This window comes from Entamoeba invadens, assembly GCF_000330505.1.
Source record: "Entamoeba invadens IP1 unplaced genomic scaffold scaff_1105074726711, whole genome shotgun sequence".
Lineage (NCBI taxonomy): Eukaryota > Evosea > Mastigamoebida > Endamoebidae > Entamoeba > Entamoeba invadens.
Window position 1 is genome coordinate 1,138,486 of NW_004443648.1, and position 19,563 is coordinate 1,158,048.

The 19,563-nt window shown below is 32.4% G+C and overlaps 10 protein-coding genes across 10 annotated transcripts; 6 read left to right on the forward strand and 4 right to left on the reverse strand.

The window, feature by feature from the left end:
* Window positions 1-36: 36 nt before the first annotated feature.
* Window positions 37-525, forward strand: EIN_061070 (hypothetical protein; the record flags this gene model as incomplete). Its single annotated transcript, XM_004260265.1, has 1 exon — window positions 37-525. The coding sequence occupies one exon, from the start codon at window positions 37-39 to the stop codon at window positions 523-525; it is 489 nt and encodes a 162-aa protein (XP_004260313.1).
* Window positions 526-3,367: 2,842 nt separating this feature from the next.
* EIN_061080 (hypothetical protein) lies at window positions 3,368-3,856 on the forward strand (the record flags this gene model as incomplete). Its single annotated transcript, XM_004260266.1, has 1 exon — window positions 3,368-3,856. One exon carries the CDS (start codon window positions 3,368-3,370, stop codon window positions 3,854-3,856), a length of 489 nt encoding a protein of 162 aa, XP_004260314.1.
* A 666-nt stretch (window positions 3,857-4,522) lies between these two features.
* Window positions 4,523-5,413, forward strand: EIN_061090 (Erythronate-4-phosphate dehydrogenase, putative; the record flags this gene model as incomplete). The annotated part of the gene is made up of 1 exon (XM_004260267.1): window positions 4,523-5,413. One exon carries the CDS (start codon window positions 4,523-4,525, stop codon window positions 5,411-5,413), a length of 891 nt encoding a protein of 296 aa, XP_004260315.1.
* Window positions 5,414-8,336: 2,923 nt separating this feature from the next.
* EIN_061100 (hypothetical protein) lies at window positions 8,337-8,924 on the reverse strand (the record flags this gene model as incomplete). The annotated part of the gene is made up of 1 exon (XM_004260268.1): window positions 8,337-8,924. The coding sequence occupies one exon, from the start codon at window positions 8,922-8,924 to the stop codon at window positions 8,337-8,339; it is 588 nt and encodes a 195-aa protein (XP_004260316.1).
* A 445-nt stretch (window positions 8,925-9,369) lies between these two features.
* On the reverse strand, window positions 9,370-9,918 carry EIN_061110 (eukaryotic translation initiation factor 4E type, putative; the record flags this gene model as incomplete). The annotated part of the gene is made up of 1 exon (XM_004260269.1): window positions 9,370-9,918. The coding sequence occupies one exon, from the start codon at window positions 9,916-9,918 to the stop codon at window positions 9,370-9,372; it is 549 nt and encodes a 182-aa protein (XP_004260317.1).
* An 891-nt stretch (window positions 9,919-10,809) lies between these two features.
* EIN_061120 (hypothetical protein) lies at window positions 10,810-11,358 on the forward strand (the record flags this gene model as incomplete). The annotated part of the gene is made up of 1 exon (XM_004260270.1): window positions 10,810-11,358. One exon carries the CDS (start codon window positions 10,810-10,812, stop codon window positions 11,356-11,358), a length of 549 nt encoding a protein of 182 aa, XP_004260318.1.
* A 1,938-nt stretch (window positions 11,359-13,296) lies between these two features.
* On the reverse strand, window positions 13,297-14,436 carry EIN_061130 (zinc finger protein DHHC domain containing protein, putative; the record flags this gene model as incomplete). The annotated part of the gene is made up of 3 exons (XM_004260271.1): window positions 13,297-13,964; window positions 14,095-14,300; window positions 14,345-14,436. 3 exons carry the CDS (start codon window positions 14,434-14,436, stop codon window positions 13,297-13,299), a joined length of 966 nt encoding a protein of 321 aa, XP_004260319.1.
* A 1,046-nt stretch (window positions 14,437-15,482) lies between these two features.
* EIN_061140 (hypothetical protein) lies at window positions 15,483-15,800 on the forward strand (the record flags this gene model as incomplete). Its single annotated transcript, XM_004260272.1, has 1 exon — window positions 15,483-15,800. The coding sequence occupies one exon, from the start codon at window positions 15,483-15,485 to the stop codon at window positions 15,798-15,800; it is 318 nt and encodes a 105-aa protein (XP_004260320.1).
* A 64-nt stretch (window positions 15,801-15,864) lies between these two features.
* On the reverse strand, window positions 15,865-17,358 carry EIN_061150 (hypothetical protein; the record flags this gene model as incomplete). Its single annotated transcript, XM_004260273.1, has 1 exon — window positions 15,865-17,358. One exon carries the CDS (start codon window positions 17,356-17,358, stop codon window positions 15,865-15,867), a length of 1,494 nt encoding a protein of 497 aa, XP_004260321.1.
* A 476-nt stretch (window positions 17,359-17,834) lies between these two features.
* EIN_061160 (cohesin subunit rad21, putative) lies at window positions 17,835-19,502 on the forward strand (the record flags this gene model as incomplete). The annotated part of the gene is made up of 1 exon (XM_004260274.1): window positions 17,835-19,502. The coding sequence occupies one exon, from the start codon at window positions 17,835-17,837 to the stop codon at window positions 19,500-19,502; it is 1,668 nt and encodes a 555-aa protein (XP_004260322.1).
* Between the last annotated feature and the right edge of the window lie 61 nt (window positions 19,503-19,563).

Below are 19,563 nucleotides of genomic sequence, written 5' to 3' on the forward strand. Positions count from 1 at the left end.
TAACTTTATTTCTTAAAAAACCAGAATATATCTAACATGAGTAAAGAAGATGCTGATAAGATCTTTAATGAAATGGATATTGACAAGAATGGTACTATTGACGAAAATGAGTTTGTCTTGGGTTTGAAGAAGATCATGGGAGAAGAAAATTTCATGGAAGATGATATGAAGGCGGTTTTTATTATGTGTGACAAATGTTCGTTTTTTCACAAAAGAGACAACAAACTCGACAAAGAAGAGTTCGCTCGAGTGGTCAAAGCTATTCCACAACTCCCCACAAACTTCGATAGCTTAAATTTTGTTCAACAAGATGTCGCCAAAAAGCAAAGAGTTGGCACTTTTATGTTTAATATAATTGATGAAGACAGTAGCAATACTATTACGTTGAAAGAACTTGAAAAGTTTATAACTGCCATCGGAAAGAAAAAAGAAGATGCAACAAAAGTAATGAATTTGGTTGACAAGGATAAGAGCAAAACGATAACACTTGATGAATTTTTAGAGTGGTATTGTGACGACTGTTGATTTTAATAGTTACTATTATAAATTATATTATAATAGATTTCCATCCATTCTTTTGGTTGTTAGATGATAGTAAACTACAGATGGAGGATAAAGTCAGTGACAAAGTATAAATAACCCATTTTTTCGAGGATATTTCCAGTTAAATGTTTTTTCTCTATTGGTATGGGTTATTAATCCCAATAAATGGATGGTAAAGGTAAAGTAAGTGACGACACACTTTTGCTATTTTTTCGTTGTTTTCCAAAGAATTGAGGCAAAAAAAGACCAAGAATTTTAATAACACAAAAAATGCAAAAGTGTATTCAAATTTTTCAGAAAAAACAATCTTAATAAAAAAGAACTTAAAAAAAGGAAAACCAAGATTCAATAATAGAGACTCAATTAAGACCCTCCCAGTCACTGTCATCGAGCTCAAAGGTTTCCAACGAGTTTGGTTGGAAATTGTAATGGGGGAACAGTCTCATAGGTTCATTAGAATGGGGTTGTTCTCCGTATAATCTTACTATTCTTGAAAGAATGGGTTCGTTTAAAGTTTCGTTGGATGGATCGAGGACAATGGACTCTGCCATTGCTTTGATGTGGCAGACCTTTGTTTTGTTTGTCATCCTTTTTTGCTTTGGGTCAAGGTCTGCGATGTTAATGACATTAACGTCGTTGTTGGGAGCTGTGAGTTTTGTCATTGTTGTTTGGTTGGGAAATACTGTTGTCTGGAAAAAAGTCTGAAACTCTTCAACAAGTCTAGAAGCACTTTTTATATCAATGAAAAGGCGGAAAGCGCCTTCAACATAACGAGAAACCATTCCTGCCCTCTGAAACAACGCAATAATGGTCTCATGTGTTGCTGCTCTGTCGATGCTTGACAGTATTGTGGTAATTGTGTTGGTAAGTCTCTTCCCACTTTCCATTCTCTGTCCTCTCTCTCGAATTGCGTCTGTTGCCACGTTATTTGCATCTGCTAAATAACCAATTATTTCTCGAATTGCAACATTGAGATCAACTCCTTGTTGCTCACCTCTGTGCTCTAATGAGTTATTTGGAACGATTGGGACTGTGGAAGGTGTTGTTGGAGGCAATGATCTCGTCAATTCAGAAGATGAAACAGAGGTTTTGAAAGGGGGGTTCTGTTTGAACATTGTTTTTTCACTGAACCGAAAAGGCACAGATCCAAAGGTTGCACCAAATGAGAACAGTGTGGTATATACTTATGAAGTTTGATGTGTGATTGTGCCAATTGTGTACTCAACTCATTGTAATTGTGTCCAGAAAAAACCGTCGATGGTGATCAGTGCAGGCGCGTCTGGTGGAAGTCGAAGTAAAATTCTTTTGGCTTTGATGTATTCAACCACTACATTCATCATCCACTTGCAGAAGATTTCCTTGGTTGCAAATCCTGTGTTGTTGGTGAAAAAGGTTGCATCAGAAAACGTCGACAACAGCTTAATGTCAAGCGTTTTATTGGTCACTACAACACCGGGACACGCTGTAGTGCCATACAAACATATCACACAGATAATAGTGGATCTCTTACCACTTCTTCCAACACCAATCTTAATCCTTTCAACGTCAACATTTTTGGGAACAAGCACTCTGACGGTTTTCTTGTCGCAAAAGTCTTGAAAAACAACTTCATCAATATTAGAGACAAGACCACTATTTATACTATTAAAGTCTGCCATCTCCATGTAATTCGTTATGATGTCCTCGGGGTTTATTGATAATCGTCCGATGTCTTCCGGTTTCTTTTCGATTGTTTTGAGGTCAAACGTTTTGAGAACCCACTTTCTCGCTGTATCTGGTTTAAACGTCGTTCCAGTTGTTCTTTCAACCAGTTTAGAGAATGCTGCAAATGTCAAAGCTATTTTTTGATTATTGCAATATTTGACAAATGTGTCAGCTACAAATTTGGTTCTTTTGTCTAAGAATGTCGGTCTTCCCATTTTTGTCCTTCTTCCAGTTGTTTGTTCTTTCTTGTATTCTGTAATTTCCTTATGAATGATACTCGGATGCGAATTGAACAAAATTCCAACTGATCTATAGGTGACAAAAGACTCTCCTCTTAGAATTGAAAAGACTGTTGCTATTTGCTCCCTTCGGGTTTCCAAGCGAAAAACAATTCATCAAATATAAAGAATTGCAATATCTGTTGTGCATTCAAAACGTCTTTTAAAGAGAATTTTTTTGATTGATTGACTTCTTTTAATTGTTCTTTCACGCTTTCGACATTGTGTGACATTTCTTCATAGTTCATAAGTCCTCTAATCAATTTTTTGCTTTTTCCAGAGCCCAAATCTTCTGGGAATTGCTCCAGAAAGCGACAAGAAAGAATGTCCGCGAGCTTCAAAGGCATAACAACATGAACATCATTTGGGGCGAGAGGATTGACAGGTAGTGTTGGTTCAATTTCCATGTAATAAAAAGGTTTTTTACAAATTTTTATTTTGATTTTTTTGTTATTTTGTTTTATAAAACATTAATTTTTGTCACCGACTTTATCCTTGTCATCTCTTTTTTCTTCTATCTGTATAGTTATTAAATAAAGCCTGATATTGTATAAATACCAATTGGTAACATACAAATCAATGAGGAATTAACACTCTTGAATGATATAATATAACTACACTCAAAAGTGTATTTCTTTTGATAGATTTGTTAAACTATATAACTAGTTAGAGAACAATATAAATAATAGTAAATTGAAATTAAAATAAATAGTTAAATATGGCATTTCACAAACAATATTACAAACTAGAAGAAGTACAGCACTTTTGGGAAGTTAAAACATCGTGTTATCGCTTTACAAGAAAAAACAGTAGAAAAACACTCAACTTAAAAAAGTTTACAAATGAACAAGGAGAAAGCAAACAAAATATTTGACGACATGGACCTTGACAAAAACGGCACAATTGATGTCGACGAATTTGTATTTGGGATGAAGAAGATGATGGGGGTTGACACATTTGCAGACAATGAATTTAAAGCGATATTCAGTATGTGTGATGGGTGTTCTCTCTTCCACAAAAAAGACGGGAAGTTGTCGAGAAAAGAATTTGCAAGAGTAGCCAAAGCGATTCCAAACAGGTCTTCTGGATACGACGCGCTTTCCGAAGAAGAAAAAGAAGTGAGTGACAAGAAGAGACTTGGCACATTCATTTTTAATATCATTGACGAAGACAGGTCTGGCAATATCTCTTTAAAAGAACTCACTAAATTCGTTGTTGCACTTGGAAAGCCAAAAGAAAGTGCTGAAAAGTTGATGGCTCGTGTTGACAAGAGTAAAGACAAGCAGATCTCATTGGACGAGTTCATCGACTGGTACTGTGGTGATTTGTAGAGTCATTTTAATTACTCATTTCGATAGACATTCATTTGTGTATAGTATATAAATAATAACATAAACTATATTTTTAACGTTTGTTATATAAGAATTAAAGTCATAAATGTATTTTTTTATAACACAAATACCACAACACTTTTCTAAATTACTTAAAAAAGTACATTAGAACTGATATTCATTTCATTATCAATTATTCCTCAAAGTGAAATTTGAGTTCGCTATTTATTATATATTAATAATAATACATTATTATTAAAAAGGTGATAACTATATTTTAATTGTACTTTTAATCAAAAAGTATGGAATATACTTTTTGTTCTATATATATAGGACACGTGTAAATGAAGTGGGTCGAATGAATTAGAGGAGATTGGTTCCCAAAGCTATTAAAATAAGTAAGTCTGCCTTTTGTGAAGTTCCACAATTTGGGTATAAAAATGTGGTCATTTGTTGTTCAACGGAAAGAATCAAAGGAAACACTTTCGTGTTCTTCGATTGATTCGAAATGCCAAGACCCCGAATTGGAAACACCCCAACCGAAATTGAACCAATTAAACACCAGAATTTTGAGGCAAAATCTTCCAAACTTTTTGAGGTCTGGAACTCACAACTTCGACCACGTCTCCTGCTCTATTAAAATGAACTCATCAGACTTTTTATTCAATGAAAATCCTCATTGCCACCGAGAAAGCATTTGCCCCAATAGCCGTTAAAGGTATTCGTGAGATAGTAGAGAAGGCTGGCCATGAGCTTGTGTTGCTTGAAAACTACAAGAAGCCTGAGGAGTTATTAGAAGCCATTAAAGAAGTCGAGGCTGTGATCATTCGTTCAGACAAAGTGACTCCAGCTGTTGTTGAAGCTGGAAAGAAGCTTAAAATAGTAGTGAGAGCTGGTGCTGGATATGACAATGTCGACTTACCAGCTTGCACCAAAGCCGGTATAGTAGTCATGAACACACCAGGTCAGAATTCAAATGCAGTTGCTGAACTTGCTATTGGTATGATGATCTATGCGTTCAGAAATATGTTCCAACCCGGTACTGGTATTGAATTAAGAGGAAAGACTCTTGGTCTTGCTGCGTGTGGTAATGTCGGACAATGTGTGAAGAAAATTTCCGAAGGTTTTGGGATGCAAGTTGCTATTTATGATCCATATTTGAAGATGGAAGGAAAAGTCGAGAAACTTGAGGACCTCTTTGCTCAAAACCAAATTGTTTCCCTCCACATGCCATCTACTAAAGAAACAAAAGGACTTATTGGGTACGATTTGGTGATGAAAATGCCAAAGAATGGACTTTTGGTCAACACGGCCCGAAAGGAAATTATTAATGAAGAAGAAGTTATTAAAGCTATGAAAGAGAGAAAGGACTTGAAATATGTCACTGATATCGCCCCAGCTAGCAAAGAGTTCGAGGAGTTTAAGGGAAGATACTTCACTACTCCGAGAAAGATGGGAGCAGAAACTGAAGAGGCTAATGTCAATTCTGGTTTGGCTGCTGCAAGACAAATCGTTGCGTTCTTCGCCACCGGTGATATTAAGTTTAAAGTCAATTAATATAAATCACCTTCATTCCTATTTGGTTGTATTATATTTTATAATATACATATAATACATGTTTGTTATATAGTCTAGAACACTAAAATAAACATTTTGTTTTTTGAAGAGATTTGTTATTCAATTTTGGGTGTTTTTTTCCTTTTTGATTAGCGTAATGTTATGCACATAATAAACTTTTAAAAAACAGGAAAACTATCTAATAAACTCAACAATTCCCGAAATTTAGACACTTGGTTTTTGTTTAAAGTAATTTTTTTTAGTGTTAATATACAGATAGAAGAATTATTGGTTGTCATAGAAAAAGTGGTTGTCATGAAAATAATGTTATTAAAAGCAAAAAAAAAATCGATTTTTTTTCAAAAATTTTCCCAGTGTACTGAGTAAGTCAATTATCAAATGAAATAATAAATATTAACTAATTTGTTTTATGTTTTTATAAAGTATTAAACAAATGTTTATAATGTTAATATTTAAAACTTTTAACAATAATAAAAATTATGTATTTGGAAAAGACTTATTAAATGAAGTATATTTGTTTTTTTTGGTGAACCTTACTACAGTAGGAGATAAAGACAATGAAAACAATAATCAGCACAAAACGTTTGGTTAATTTGAACACAAACAACAGTTTTCATAACAAAATGTCATATTTGTAATATATGTCATATTACATATTGTTTATTAATGAATGTCTATTGATTAATTATTCGTTTTCAACGTTATTAATATACAAACCTGATAATCGTGATTTTTGCTTGTTTGATTTACACATCCCCAACTTATTCATAATAAATTGCACATCCCCCACATCAATTCATTTTATATCGAGACGACAAGGTGCAGTCAATTTTGATTTTGAAGATGAGTAAAATATTTTTGTGCTTTTTCTGTTTTTTATATAAAAATAGTCTTTTTTATTTTTTTCATCCTTTTGACAACCACTTTCTGAAAAATCAATCCAAATCACCACTGCTTTCCCGTAATTTTGCTTGTTAAACAACTAACAATTTATAATTATTAAAAATAAATTAATAAAAATACTTTTTTATACTCTTGACAACTACTTTTTCTATGACAACCACTTTTTCTTGCATCTGTAATCCCGTTATTCACAATTATACAAATCAAAATGTCTCTAAAAATAAGAACATTCAACTTCAAGTATCATCACACCAATTATCTTGAAAAGAACTAAACATTGTCTGTAAATATAATCATTGTCATATTGCTATGTTTAATCAATGAAAGACCAAAAATTAATTGGTGTATACTGAAATAGTGTTTTACTATTAAAATCATTGTTTATTATAGTTTTCTTATTTAGTTAAAATTTTGTAATTTTAAATTGACTGATTTAATACTAACGAATAAATTATTATGAATCAATCTGTTGGGCCACCTCTGTGACTCTTTCAGTTCTGTCCGTGTTTGGTGCACTTTCAGATTGAAACGAAAATACAATAGAAGGGAGAGGTTTTACGTGAAAACAAGTTTTTCGAACTTTAATTTCTTGTTTTTCAACCTTTTCAATGAAACTAAGCCGTAATGGTGTTTGTGTTCTGTTAATTCCAATAAATGATCTTCGAGGGGATTGGACTTTTGGAGAAGCTGGAGAATCTGTTTGTGGCATTGTTGTTGCCTTTGGACGTGCGATTTTGAATTCTGGATGTTTTGCTTCTGAAATGGTCAATGTAATCGTGTGAGTACTTTCCGAAGAGTTTCGAGGTGATGGAGAGTTGGAATTATAACAAAACAAATTCCTTTTCGATTCTGACACACTTTTTCCTTTGTAACCTTTCGTTGAAACGTGAGGGACGTGAGACACAGAGCTTGACATGTATTATTCGAGTTTTTCATCTAATCACAAAAGAGGTATATAAAAGAATTGTTTAAGTCAAAAAAGGTAGTTTTATTTTAAGAACAAAAGGTATAAAATTCTATAATTGGTCAATAATATTAGAAAAAAAAACACTCCAATTATTAACCTCTAATAATTTAGTTTATTGAGTACTTATGTTTTTTAATTTTTTTGTATCACTAGTTTTTTCATTGAAGTCTTTGAACTTCAATGATAATAATTTCATAATGGAAAAGAAAACTTCAGATGGTTGAATTGAACATCTTTTGAAAACAAATATTTTTCATTTTTATTTATTTTTTACTTTTTGATAAATGCGCCTTTGTCACTTAATACATGGTGTAAAATTAATGTCTTTTTGGGTAGTTTTAAAATAAAAATACTCAAATTAAATAACAAAGTATTGACGAAATTCAATTATTATAATTTATTTTAATCGAAAATACACATCAATTTATCATTTATGTAATACTTGCATTTTTGGTGGTAGATTTGATTCAATACAATTGGTTTTTAATAAAAAAAAGGTAACTAAGTTTGCCCGAATTCAACTTACTTATTTTGAAGGGTGAATCACAACAATATGACTTATTTTTTCCAATTATTTATATTTTTTTTAATTATTTACACAGAAACAATTTCCAAAAAATAATTCTTAACAGGTTTTGTTCTTTAAACACTGTAGTAATATCGTGAAATTAAAATACGTAATGAATAATGTTTATGTAACAGATGAATCATCGAGCCAAGTTGCTCTATTCAATACTATTTGTATTAGAACTTCAAATAAATAATAAGAGACTTAATTAAGATAACAATTTCTATTTATATAATTCTTTATAACTAAATTTATTAATAAATGTTATTTCAACACTTTATTTGTTCTTGCAAATTAAAGTATTAATGTAATAGTTTTTTAAATTATAATTTATAGCATTTGTTTTATCCCGAAAAACTCCAACAAAACGGTATAACCAGCCAACACTTCTCTTCTTTTTGTTAATATGAACTTCAGTTAAAACTATATTACCACCAAAACTCTAAAAGTCAATACGTACAAAATTAAAAAGATACATTTCCTGTTCTTTGTTTTCTCTTCACACCGATTCTAACACCTCTAGGCGACAACAGTCCAGTGTCTTGTTGACTGTTATAGTTCTGGTCTGTTGTTTCAAGTTTTGATTGTATTTGTTGGGAGATCGTACTCAAGTCTTTACTCTCTAACAGGCTTCTACTCATATGACTCTTTTTAACGATAGCGGGTTCAACACATATGACTTCTTTTTTCATCACCTTTTCATCGCCAATTACTCTGTTAATTTCACTTTGGATTTCTTCTGGTTGTTGACTTGTTTGTACAGATTCTATTGTTTCGTTTGTTTCGTTGGGGTTCGAAGTGTTTGCGGAAGGGGGTGGACTCTCGTCCGAGGGAGACTTGGTGGCGCGACTTAAAACAGTTACAATGACAGACCGGCTCTCCCCAACGCTCCGACTCCGCGAAACCAAAATGGCACTGTCAAGACCCTTTGGTATAGCTGACGCGTTTCTTTTATGAGTGCGAAATGGCGTTTGCGAGGCCTGTGTATCGACGACAGGAAGTGTGATCGAGTGATTTGGTGTGTGAAGACTCGGCACACGCATTTCAGACATTGAGATTTTGTGTTTATCACTTTTCCGAGTTTTGTGGAAGTTGAAATCACGTCTTTAGTCTGTGGGTTTATAGTTATATATAACATTGTTATAGTTTAGTGTTTTTAAAAAAAATCATAATCGGAGAAAAATCATGGGGATTTTGTTCAAAATAGATGATAAATTGATTATCATCTATTGTGTCAAAATAATTATGAGGAGTTCCAAATGATATATTACACGGTTATTAATATTATTAATTATTAAAAAAAGCAATCAGAACCAAGTTATCAGCACTGTTACACGTCATCATGTAGAGGGTTTGAATTTCCACACCAACAATGCAACCTATTTAGAGGATTTTGTCATCACATTGCCTTCTTTTTTTTATGTCTTTGGTCTGATTTGTTTTATTACTGAATAAAAAATTTGAATTATGGGACTTCATAAATTAAATATTTTGTGACTATATTTGGTTGTCTGTAATGTGCTCTGCGTTCTCTTTCCAGCCCACATCACCCTCATCAAGTACAGGAAAGTAGTCGACTATGAACTTTATGACGTTGTCTTTGAAATTGCTGTCTTTGGTGTCGACCCAAATGCCAATTAAGTTGTTTGCTTTTTTCATCGAGACAGAAACACCATTTATTTTTCCTTTGTGAATAGTTTCGCAGTCTTTGTTCGAGATGACCAAAACGAGAAGCTCTTTCCAGATAATTGCAGTTTCTTCTTTGGGACACTTAACTGTTATTGTCCCACCCTTAATATTCTTCTTGTCCTCCCACAAAGGCTTGACTCCATTTTCCATAAAATGAATAGTGATCTTCTTGTCTTGAAGAAGCTCTATTGATGGGAGAGTCCCAAATAGGTTCCAAAACCCTTCGATCGTGTGGCATGTGCCGATTGTTTTCAAATTCTTCTCAAATTCCTCCATACTTGCATTTTTTATGGCAAAGTCGTCAACCCAGAACGTCCATGAGCGCGCAAGTGGATGTAACTCCTTAGTCCCTTCCATTGTTGTTTTCCCATGGTTTTCTTGCCTCAAATTGTCATTTATTTCGCTTATTTTTCAACATCTCAATCTCATTTTGTGATTATTTTTCTATCTAAATATTATTATTGTTTAAATAATAAAAAAATATAATGGTATTTTTTTATAAAATAGAACAAGATAGGAATACAAACTATATAATAATTAAAATATATTATAATTAAAAGTAATAATAATAAAATTAAATAAAAATATATTTAAGACAATACAAAAATAATAATTTATTAATTTCATAATCAACACCATTAAATCAAACAAAATTATTTTTTTTATTCAAAATGTGTTTTAAACTCAAATAAACCTCATTGGTTAACAAAATAAAAATTTTAATTGTTTTTTGTATTTGTAAAGTTGATTAAAGCTCTATAAAAAGCCAATCAGAATAAAACACATCTTAATTATTTTATACATATATAAAATGAAACCATTACAAATATCATTCAGATTTATTACTTTAGTTGTTTAAATAATGATAAAGTATATAAAGTAATAATTAAAACAAAACAAATATCAAAATTTCAATCAATAAACACAATAATATTGAATATTAAATCAGATCAAATTATAATAAACAATTTAACTATAATTAACAATAGTTTAATTATAATACGATTTTTAAGGTTTTGTCTTTGTTTTTGAATTTCAGTAGAATTCTATTCAAATACATACAATTTAATTAAAATAATACTACAATTCAACCCACACCATGTGAACAGCTTGTTGACAAGGATCAATAACAAATTGCTAATAAAATATTAGACTGGAAATAGTAAATAGTCGGACACCATAGAAAAAAGTAAATTGAAGAAGTAAATGAGTCGAAACTGAACTGTAAAGTGTCAGACAGAATCATATATGGTTGAGCCCCTAGGTGTAGATGTCTTGACGAGGATGACGACGCAATTAGACGAGAAGTCGCGGGACGACAGTTCATGTGACGATGCTTCCGCCTACATTCAAGCAAACAATTCGCATTTGTCGACGTCATTTGAGTTACTTCGGTATGAAGAGAATGACGCCAACGATGTTCGGAACGGTTCGAAAAAGAAGGAAGTGATCTCTTGGTTACATTCTTGTCGTCGTGGGAAGTCGACGAAGAAAATGATGGTATGTGGGACGTCGTCCGAAGAAGTGGTGAAGGGTTGGTTGAAGGAATCAAACGTCCACGCTGAAATCAAAGACTTCGACAACTTCATTTCGACCACAGCGAAAGAGTTTAAGGCAGACGTGTTAGGGTTTTATATCGTCAAACTCGAGTCTATCGACTTTTTGATCGACAGAATCGGAGACGTGGAACACTTGAAAGCACAGAACGTCATATTCTGTTGTAACTCAGTTAAGAGGTGCCCAAACAACCAAGGCGATAGATTCTCTAAAATCATCAAGAAGATCGTATTGAAGTAATTTAATTTGTGTTTTTTTATTCAAATGATAATTCGAAGGACTGCATATGGAATGGGTTGAAAAACTGATACAAAGCCAATGATAACAGGACGAAAGGAAATATGAAAAGAGAAGAGAGTAACATAAAGAATGAAATTATAGTTAATTAATAGTAAACATAGCTAATTAATTAATCGTTTTACGGTCAATCATAATTAATTAATAAAAGTATAATACAATATTAAATAGTATTAATAGAATTATTTGTTATGGATAATTAAAAAATAAGATTATAATTAATGTAAAGACATATTTGAATATAATAAGTTTAAAGACTCATTTTTTTCAAATAATTTGATATACGTTTTTACTATTTCTGTTAATATGGTTTGTTATTTTTAAATCTTAAACAAAAAAGTGTGTTTTTTTGATTTTTTTTTACTCGTATTTTTTATAAAACTGTAAAATGAAAATACACTTTGTTATTTTAAAAATTGTTTTAAAAGTTTTTGGTGTTCATTCTGTCATTCATTTGAATAACAGAATGACACATTACATAGTTTTTGAATTAATTAAATTTGATATAATCATAGAAATATCAAAATAAAAATATAGCTTAAAAATAATATAATAATAATAATATATTTATTTACATGGTTTTATTATTAAATATAGTTTATTGTTAATTATACATATATTTTCATAAAAAAAAGTTTTATTTTATATAATTTGTTTATTAATTTTATATTAAAAATAAATGCAACCAAGATTATATTTAGTGTTTTTATTATGTTATTAATTATATTAATAAAATTAATTCTAAAATTACTGAGAGAAGTTATTATGATTTGAATTTCATTGAAGTTCGGTGTATTTACAATTTGTTCAATTATTCACTTGAATAACTTCAAATAATTAATTTAAACTAGTAAAAAATACAATTTAATGTGACTTTTTTTTTATTTTGTCCAAAAACACAAATAGAATACGACAAAATGTCAATTAGTGAAATAAGAATTCTTTTGGCAGTTTTTTCAATAAAGATAAATTCTAACTACGGTTTTTTGTTCCACACAAAGTTATTTTATTCTTTTATATTATAAAAACAAAAAATTACGAAAGGGTTTTTGAAAAGTCCGAAGTTTAATTGAAACACAACCAAAAATGAAAACGTCGTTCGACAATTTGTTTGCAGGAACTCAAGAGTACTTTTTGATCCAAACTGTATAAAAACAAGACCTAGTATCTCTTATTCAATAGTGATGAGAAGAACAAACATGTCAGTATTCGAAGTCTCAGATATTTCAACATATCAAGTTTACGACGGGACTAAGCCAAGAAAGGTCATTCAAAGGAAAAAACGGTGGTGCCAAGCCATCAAAGTGAATGCAGTCAAAATATTCCATCAAATGGGGTTAACTCGAGCAATTAAATACTTAACAACTAATAATCCGGAAACGTATAAAGATTTGACACCGTCAACCTTACAATACTGGGTTCAGATACTAACCCCTACACTCAAGGCTCCAAAACCTGTTGAGATGTATTAACACAAGTGAAATAAGAACACTAGAGATGTACGTAAATTATTTGTTTTACTTTCAACACCTTGTTATAAACAAACATGGACCAGAAGAATTGAAGAAGAGTTAAAATTTTATTTATTATTAGTATTATTTAGAAATTATTTAGTAATGTGTTGATTAAACAATACAAGACAATAAGATTTCTATTCTTATCTTGAAAAAAATAAAAAATCTTTTGAAATTTCTAAAAGAAAAATTTGGCCATTTCGATGATTTGAATTTCAACAAAACTTCAAAAGTTTTTTCTTTTTTTTCTAAATTTAAAAATACTTCAAAATTTTTATTATTAATTTAAATTAGTTTGTATAGAAAATTTATAATATCAATTATACAATAATTGATATGAAAATGCAATTCAACAAGTCGAATTGAATTAGTACAAAAAAGAGGGTGGTGTTTGTTTAAAAAGTGTGACAAATATGTTTTTAAGTCCTTTATTAAATGGAGACGTTTGTTTCATATGTGTTAAAGCGTACTGTTTTCTTAAATCCTTTTCTCGTTTCCACTGACTTTCCTTTGCTTTAATTTGGTCGTCAGAAAAGGGGTCGATGATCTGTTCATTATCTTTCTTATTTTCCTTCTTTGTTTTCTCTTCTTTTTCCCTCCTCTCTTTACACTTTTTACATTGACAATTGCACTCCCGTTCAATCCCATTTTGGCTCAGAAAACTTTCCAATTTCTCTCTTGCGATTTTGGACCATTTGATGTTCTCATACGTCGTCTTTCCAGAAGCCAATAAATACACGTGTGATATGAAGAGTCCAAAGAGTAACAAATTGGTGACACACAATATCAAGAAAAGGACGATAACAAAGATATTGTCTTTAAACGACATATCAACTTTGATTAAATACCACAACGTGATTAACCACCCGAAGATGCTGTTAAAAAAGACCAGAGTCACAAACATAAAAAATCTTGCCTTTGTTCGCTGACCAACACAATTTCCAATCCACCCGCAGTGATGGTCAAATTCATTAACACATCTATTACACATTTTACAGTGACTCGCTCGCAGTGGTCGAACCAAATTACACGTCCCTGCACAGTGAGTATTCTTGTACTATATTTTATATATATTATATAATATATTATATATATACTATATTTTATTTATATTTAATAATACAGTTCGGTACTATTAAATATTTTTACAGGGAGAGTAACAAACTACATGTGGTGCGCTGAAGTGTAGAAGACTTGTACTGTACATTGTATGTGTCATTGACTTGACATAAGAAAGGACTGAACTTGGGCATATATCCTGGGTCGGTCATGTTGAGATATATCATTGTACCCAAAAGCCATACCCAATTATACATCATAAAAGCTGTTGCTGGTAATTCCCAAAATGTGTTTTGTGCGAGGTAATCAATACTTCTTGTCATTTCAAATTATCTGCTGGGGATATAAAAACAAACCATAAAACGACCTTCCCACCACCTATTAGCAAAAAGCTAAAAGCACAAAAAAAAGGAAATTGTGTCGGAAGTGGACGTTTGATCCGATCCATCTGAATTTTCAATTTTTTTTAGTTCGTTTTCAAAATTTATGAAAACCGAATTGTGTGTTTAAAAAATAGAAAACAAAATTGATCGTTTGTCGTTTTTTTATTACTATTGTTTATAATTATTTTTATTATAAAAATTAACTAGTTGGGATCCATAGTTATGGCTGTTCGGCGACTTATTGGATCCTTTCAAAAGTCGCCGACTTCTTTTAGAACTAAATAACTATTAACTTTAATAAATTATACCATATTCATTATTGTCTCAAAAATGTGTAAAAACACAATAATTGTTATAATTTGTTATATTATAATCATATAAATATAATTTATAAAATTTGAGAAGATATAATTGGGACAGTGTTTTTTCATTTCTATTTTTAATATTAATTATATTAAATTTATATGGTTTATTTTTTGAATATCTTTCACATGATAAATGGTATTTTGAATAGTTATTTAACTAAATATTTAGTTCATGACTTTTAAGACCACTATAAAGTTGGCGATTTTTAAAGAAACTGTAAAGTCGCTGAACAGCTATTAATAGTAAAACCAAATAATAATTTTAGTTTTTTTATTGGCTCATTTTTTAGTTTAATTTTATTAAAAAAATAATTTTGTTATTATTTTGAATTGGAGCTAAGGTGGAGCTTCAATTTTTAGGGTTCTTTAAAATGTGTTATTAATAATAATATAAGTACTATTAAAATTACAAAGAAATATATTTTTTTTTAATTTCTCACTTTTTGGCGATTTTTATGAGGTTCTCTTGATTTTTAAAATATATAGTATAATTTCCCGTAAAAACACATAAATTACACCAATAAAAAAATAAAAAAATACAAAATGTCAAACAATGATGACTAAAAACATAGTCCACATTATTACTATAAATAATCGGGAATAAAAAATAGGGTTTGTTCCCATTAAAAAATAGCTATTTATGACAAAACAACTCTAGTAAATTGAACTATACATAACCATACCTAGACTTCACATAAAATGGGTTCTTACTATATAAATAGAACCCAATCAACTTTATTAAAATAATGCTTTCAACGCGCCGCAAACAACCAGAGGAAAGTATTATTGAAATTAATATCGACAAGGTCTTTGCATACAATGGAATTACTAACCCCAAGAGTTATTACACCGTTGAGACAGATTCTGGTGGATATTTCATTCATTGTGATACCAAATCCAATGAAGTGTATGCTCTATACTTCCATCCAACACTTCGTCATCAAGTCTCTGTCAAAGACAGTTGGGGGTGTATTCACGTCGTCAGAGTCTCTCAACCGGGATACTGGGCTGTTGCTCATGCCAAGAAACGATTTGCAAAATTAAGTCCTGCTTATTACCCATAACACTACGTGTTTTTATTGATTGAGTATTATATAATGTTCTATTTGTTATGAACAACTAAATTTATTAATAACATTGAATTACTATCACCCGATCAACCATTTTTATACCTTTTTTGATCGAAGAGAAACACTTCTTATCAATACCTTCATAATCAGTCCAGAACGTATTAAAAGTCACTTTACCCCCAGGCTGACCCACTGTATAACAATTCTCACCAACTACATATAACTCAGAAGAGTCACTCGAATTTAATGTAAATACATTCTTCCACCTGTTTGGCTTGGGTTCTATTTTCATTGGGGTTTTACCTTCAGGCAACCAGAAAACAAAGTGTTTGGTGTCATTGACTACCCTGTGGTCAGCGTCTAATGGAGGTTTGACAAACGCACCCAAAATGTTGTTGTTGTCGATAACTAAGAAATACAAGAAAGACAGATTAGAGACTCTTTCTTCAAAGGAAGTCGACAACAAGTCACAAAATTTGGTGTCTAAAATAATTGAAGATTTTGTGCATTTTGACCATTCTAATAATTTGGGCTCATTTTCTAATATAGCTTCCATCATGGGGTCTTTCATTAGTGCAGATACAATTGAAGAGTCTGACAACGAGAATTTCTTGTTTTGTGAACTTTGAAGCTTCATTAGACTGTTCTCTTCTTCTTGTTCTTTACGTGGCGAGACTGAACTGTACTCACTTCCTGTTTTACTTTCATTCTGTTCATATCTAAGTCGTTCTGATAAAGGTGTTTCCCCTTTTGGAAGAGCAAGTTTCTCGAACATTTTGACTTGCTCAGTCAAATGTCTAGTCTTCTTATCTTTTGTTGATGGTTGTGCAAGAGAAATTGTTTTGATATGAGTCTTAAGTCCATTATCATTTTGATTGTAAAATACTTGACTCTTCTTCAGACTATTAGGATAGTTACTAACTTCTCCTATATCACTTGTTACTCCATCGTAACAGCTTTGTCTAATTCGAGGAGAGTCTTCAGGTGTTAAATAGACTTTGGTTCTCTCCAATTTCCTACTCAAAGGTGCTTTTATTTTTCCATCGTCCTCTTCCTTTTTCTTTGATAAAAAATAAGATTCATTCAGTAATGTAATTTTACACTTCTCCCAGTCATCCTTGAATTCTTTGTGTTTCTTCTCGAATTGAATTAAGTCACCAATACATTTTGGTGAATCTGACTGGCAAAAAGCGTTGGCTACAAAAGTGTCAATAGCTTGGTTTCCCTTTTTGGCTAAACTGTTGTATGTATTCAATTCATTGTTCAAAAACTCTTTCAAGTCTTTTGAAGTGTTCTCAAGTAACAAAAGAAGTTCACTGATATTCTTTAATTCTTTTTCCCTGGACTCTAAAGTCACTTTCAATTCTTTTAACATCTTTTTGCATGTGTCTTTCTGTTGTTTGTGAGATCCTTTGAGTTGAATACTATAAGACATAATCAATTCTTGAGACTGTGTTTTCTGGTTAACAATTGTACTTCTCAACGAGAGTGAAAGTGTTTTCAAATATGCCGTAAAAATAGTGACATTGAAGTCTTTTTGTGTCTTATCCATTAAAAGTGTCTTTATGAATTCTTTTCTTCTGTTTAAATACTTCCAATTTTGTTTCGCCCTATGACATAACAACTATTTATTTTTGAGGTCAATTCTATTTGTTCACTTATTTTCATAATTCGTTCTTTCTCCAACTTGTTCTTCCTTCCTAACAATGTTTTTTCCATGAAAACTACAAGTTAATTTATTTATATACATGCTCTTCACCATTAATCTTCACCACTTGTGACTGTACCAATAATTTCTCACATTGTATTTGAAACAAATGAATAACATTTTAATAACATTTTAATAACATTTTAATAACATTTTAATAACATTTTAATAACATTTTAATAACATTTAAAATACCAAAAAAAAACATAAAACCCAATTCCTCAATTTTTTTAAAAACACATTTTCCACAATCTTTTTCTCTTTTTAGGAAAGTGAAAAATAATTTGGAAAAGAATAACAAACTCGAAATCCCAAACAAAATGTTTTATTCCCAAGTAGTATTAACGAAGAAAGGCCCACTTGCGAAGGTATGGATAGCTGCGCATTGGGAAGGGAAGCTTACTAAACAGCAAATTCTTCAAGTTGACTTACGTGAAGCTGCAAACGCTGTTGCCAATCCTGAGATTCCGATCGCTCTTCGTATTAGTGGCCACCTTCTTCTTGGCATCTGTCGAATTTACACGCGAAAGGTGAAGTATCTCTTGCAAGACTGCAATGATGCGTTGGTCAAGATCAAATTGTCCTTCCGCCCTGGTGCGGTAGATGCGGAGAAAGCGGTAGCTCCCCGGAATGCCATTACAATTCCAACACGTCAGCGCGATTTCAGCGAAGAGAGCACTGCCGATGTCATGAACTTCGCCAACTTAGCGCTTGATCTTCAATTGGACGAACAGTTGAATGCCGCCGATGTTATCGATGCGACGGGAAACTATACGGCAAATGCTCAGGACATTACTATGCAACAAGAAGTAGGACAATTGGTGGGAATGGGATCAATGGATGAGGTCCCATTAAACACTTTAGACGAACTCTTGAACGACCCAGACGTGTTGAGAACAGCGGAGTCCATCATGCCAACAGAACTCATCCACCCCGTAGACAAAGAACTCATTGAAACAACTATGGGCGGTTTGGCTTCCGCCGTCAGCGGAGAGGAGAATTTGCACGACTCTTTGAACGAACCAAAGGTCTCCCTCTTACCTGAGGTCCCGACCGACCTCTCCGTTTTGCCTGACAATCAAGAGATGCCCGAGGTCGAAATGCCTGTTGGCGAGATGGAAGTCGAAATTGGACTGAATGACAACAATGCCGGAACAACCGAACTTAAGGGCGACGAAAAAATAGAAGAAAAAGTCGATGACAAGAAGAAAAAGGGAAGGAAGGAGAAGAAGATCATTGTCGACAAGGCGACCGCCATAACTAAAAAGAGGTACACGAGAGCTAAGAATGACACAGAAAGTATGTTGAGAGACTTTGACTTGGCTCCGGGAAGTATTGACGAACTCCGAGAGGAGGGAAGAAGACTGAGAGGACGATGGGAGAATGTCAACAAGAGAATTCTCAACTACGTGAAGGAAGCCAACAAGGATGAGGTTGTTGTTCACGAGATAAAAGAAGTCGAGGCGAGCCAGAAGGAGAAGACTGAAGAAGCAAAGCGGGATGAAGAACTGCCACGAGCGATAGAAGGAGAGGTCAAGCCAATCAAGAGAAAGTCTCAAGGCTCGCAAGAAAGCTCCGAGGAGAAAAGAAGAGTCGAAGACGTGATACCAAATGAGATTATGCCATTGCAAGACGATATGCCAGATGTCATCAACAACGATTTCATGAACGAGCCTCCACTGGAACAACACGAAGACATTCACGAAATGAACGAAGAGGAAAAGAAGCAAAAAACGGTCACAGACAGTTGGACAATGAGATCGGCGAAAATACATAACTTCTTGAAAAAGGCAATGGGCGACAAGAAGGAGATGTCGTACAAAACGTTTGTCGAGGGAAAGAGGAGAAAGCCCGTCGTTGGGTGCTTCTTTGAGTTGCTTGTGTTGAAAACACAGGGCGTCATTGATCTTGAACAACAGACCCCCTACGACGACATCGTCATCAAGCAGACGAATACTTTCTTGGCGGATGTCGAAACAGCGGTCTGAACTAATTTAGATTTTTACTTATTGTTTGAGACTCTCAATGGGAGTGAAAAAGGAAGACAAC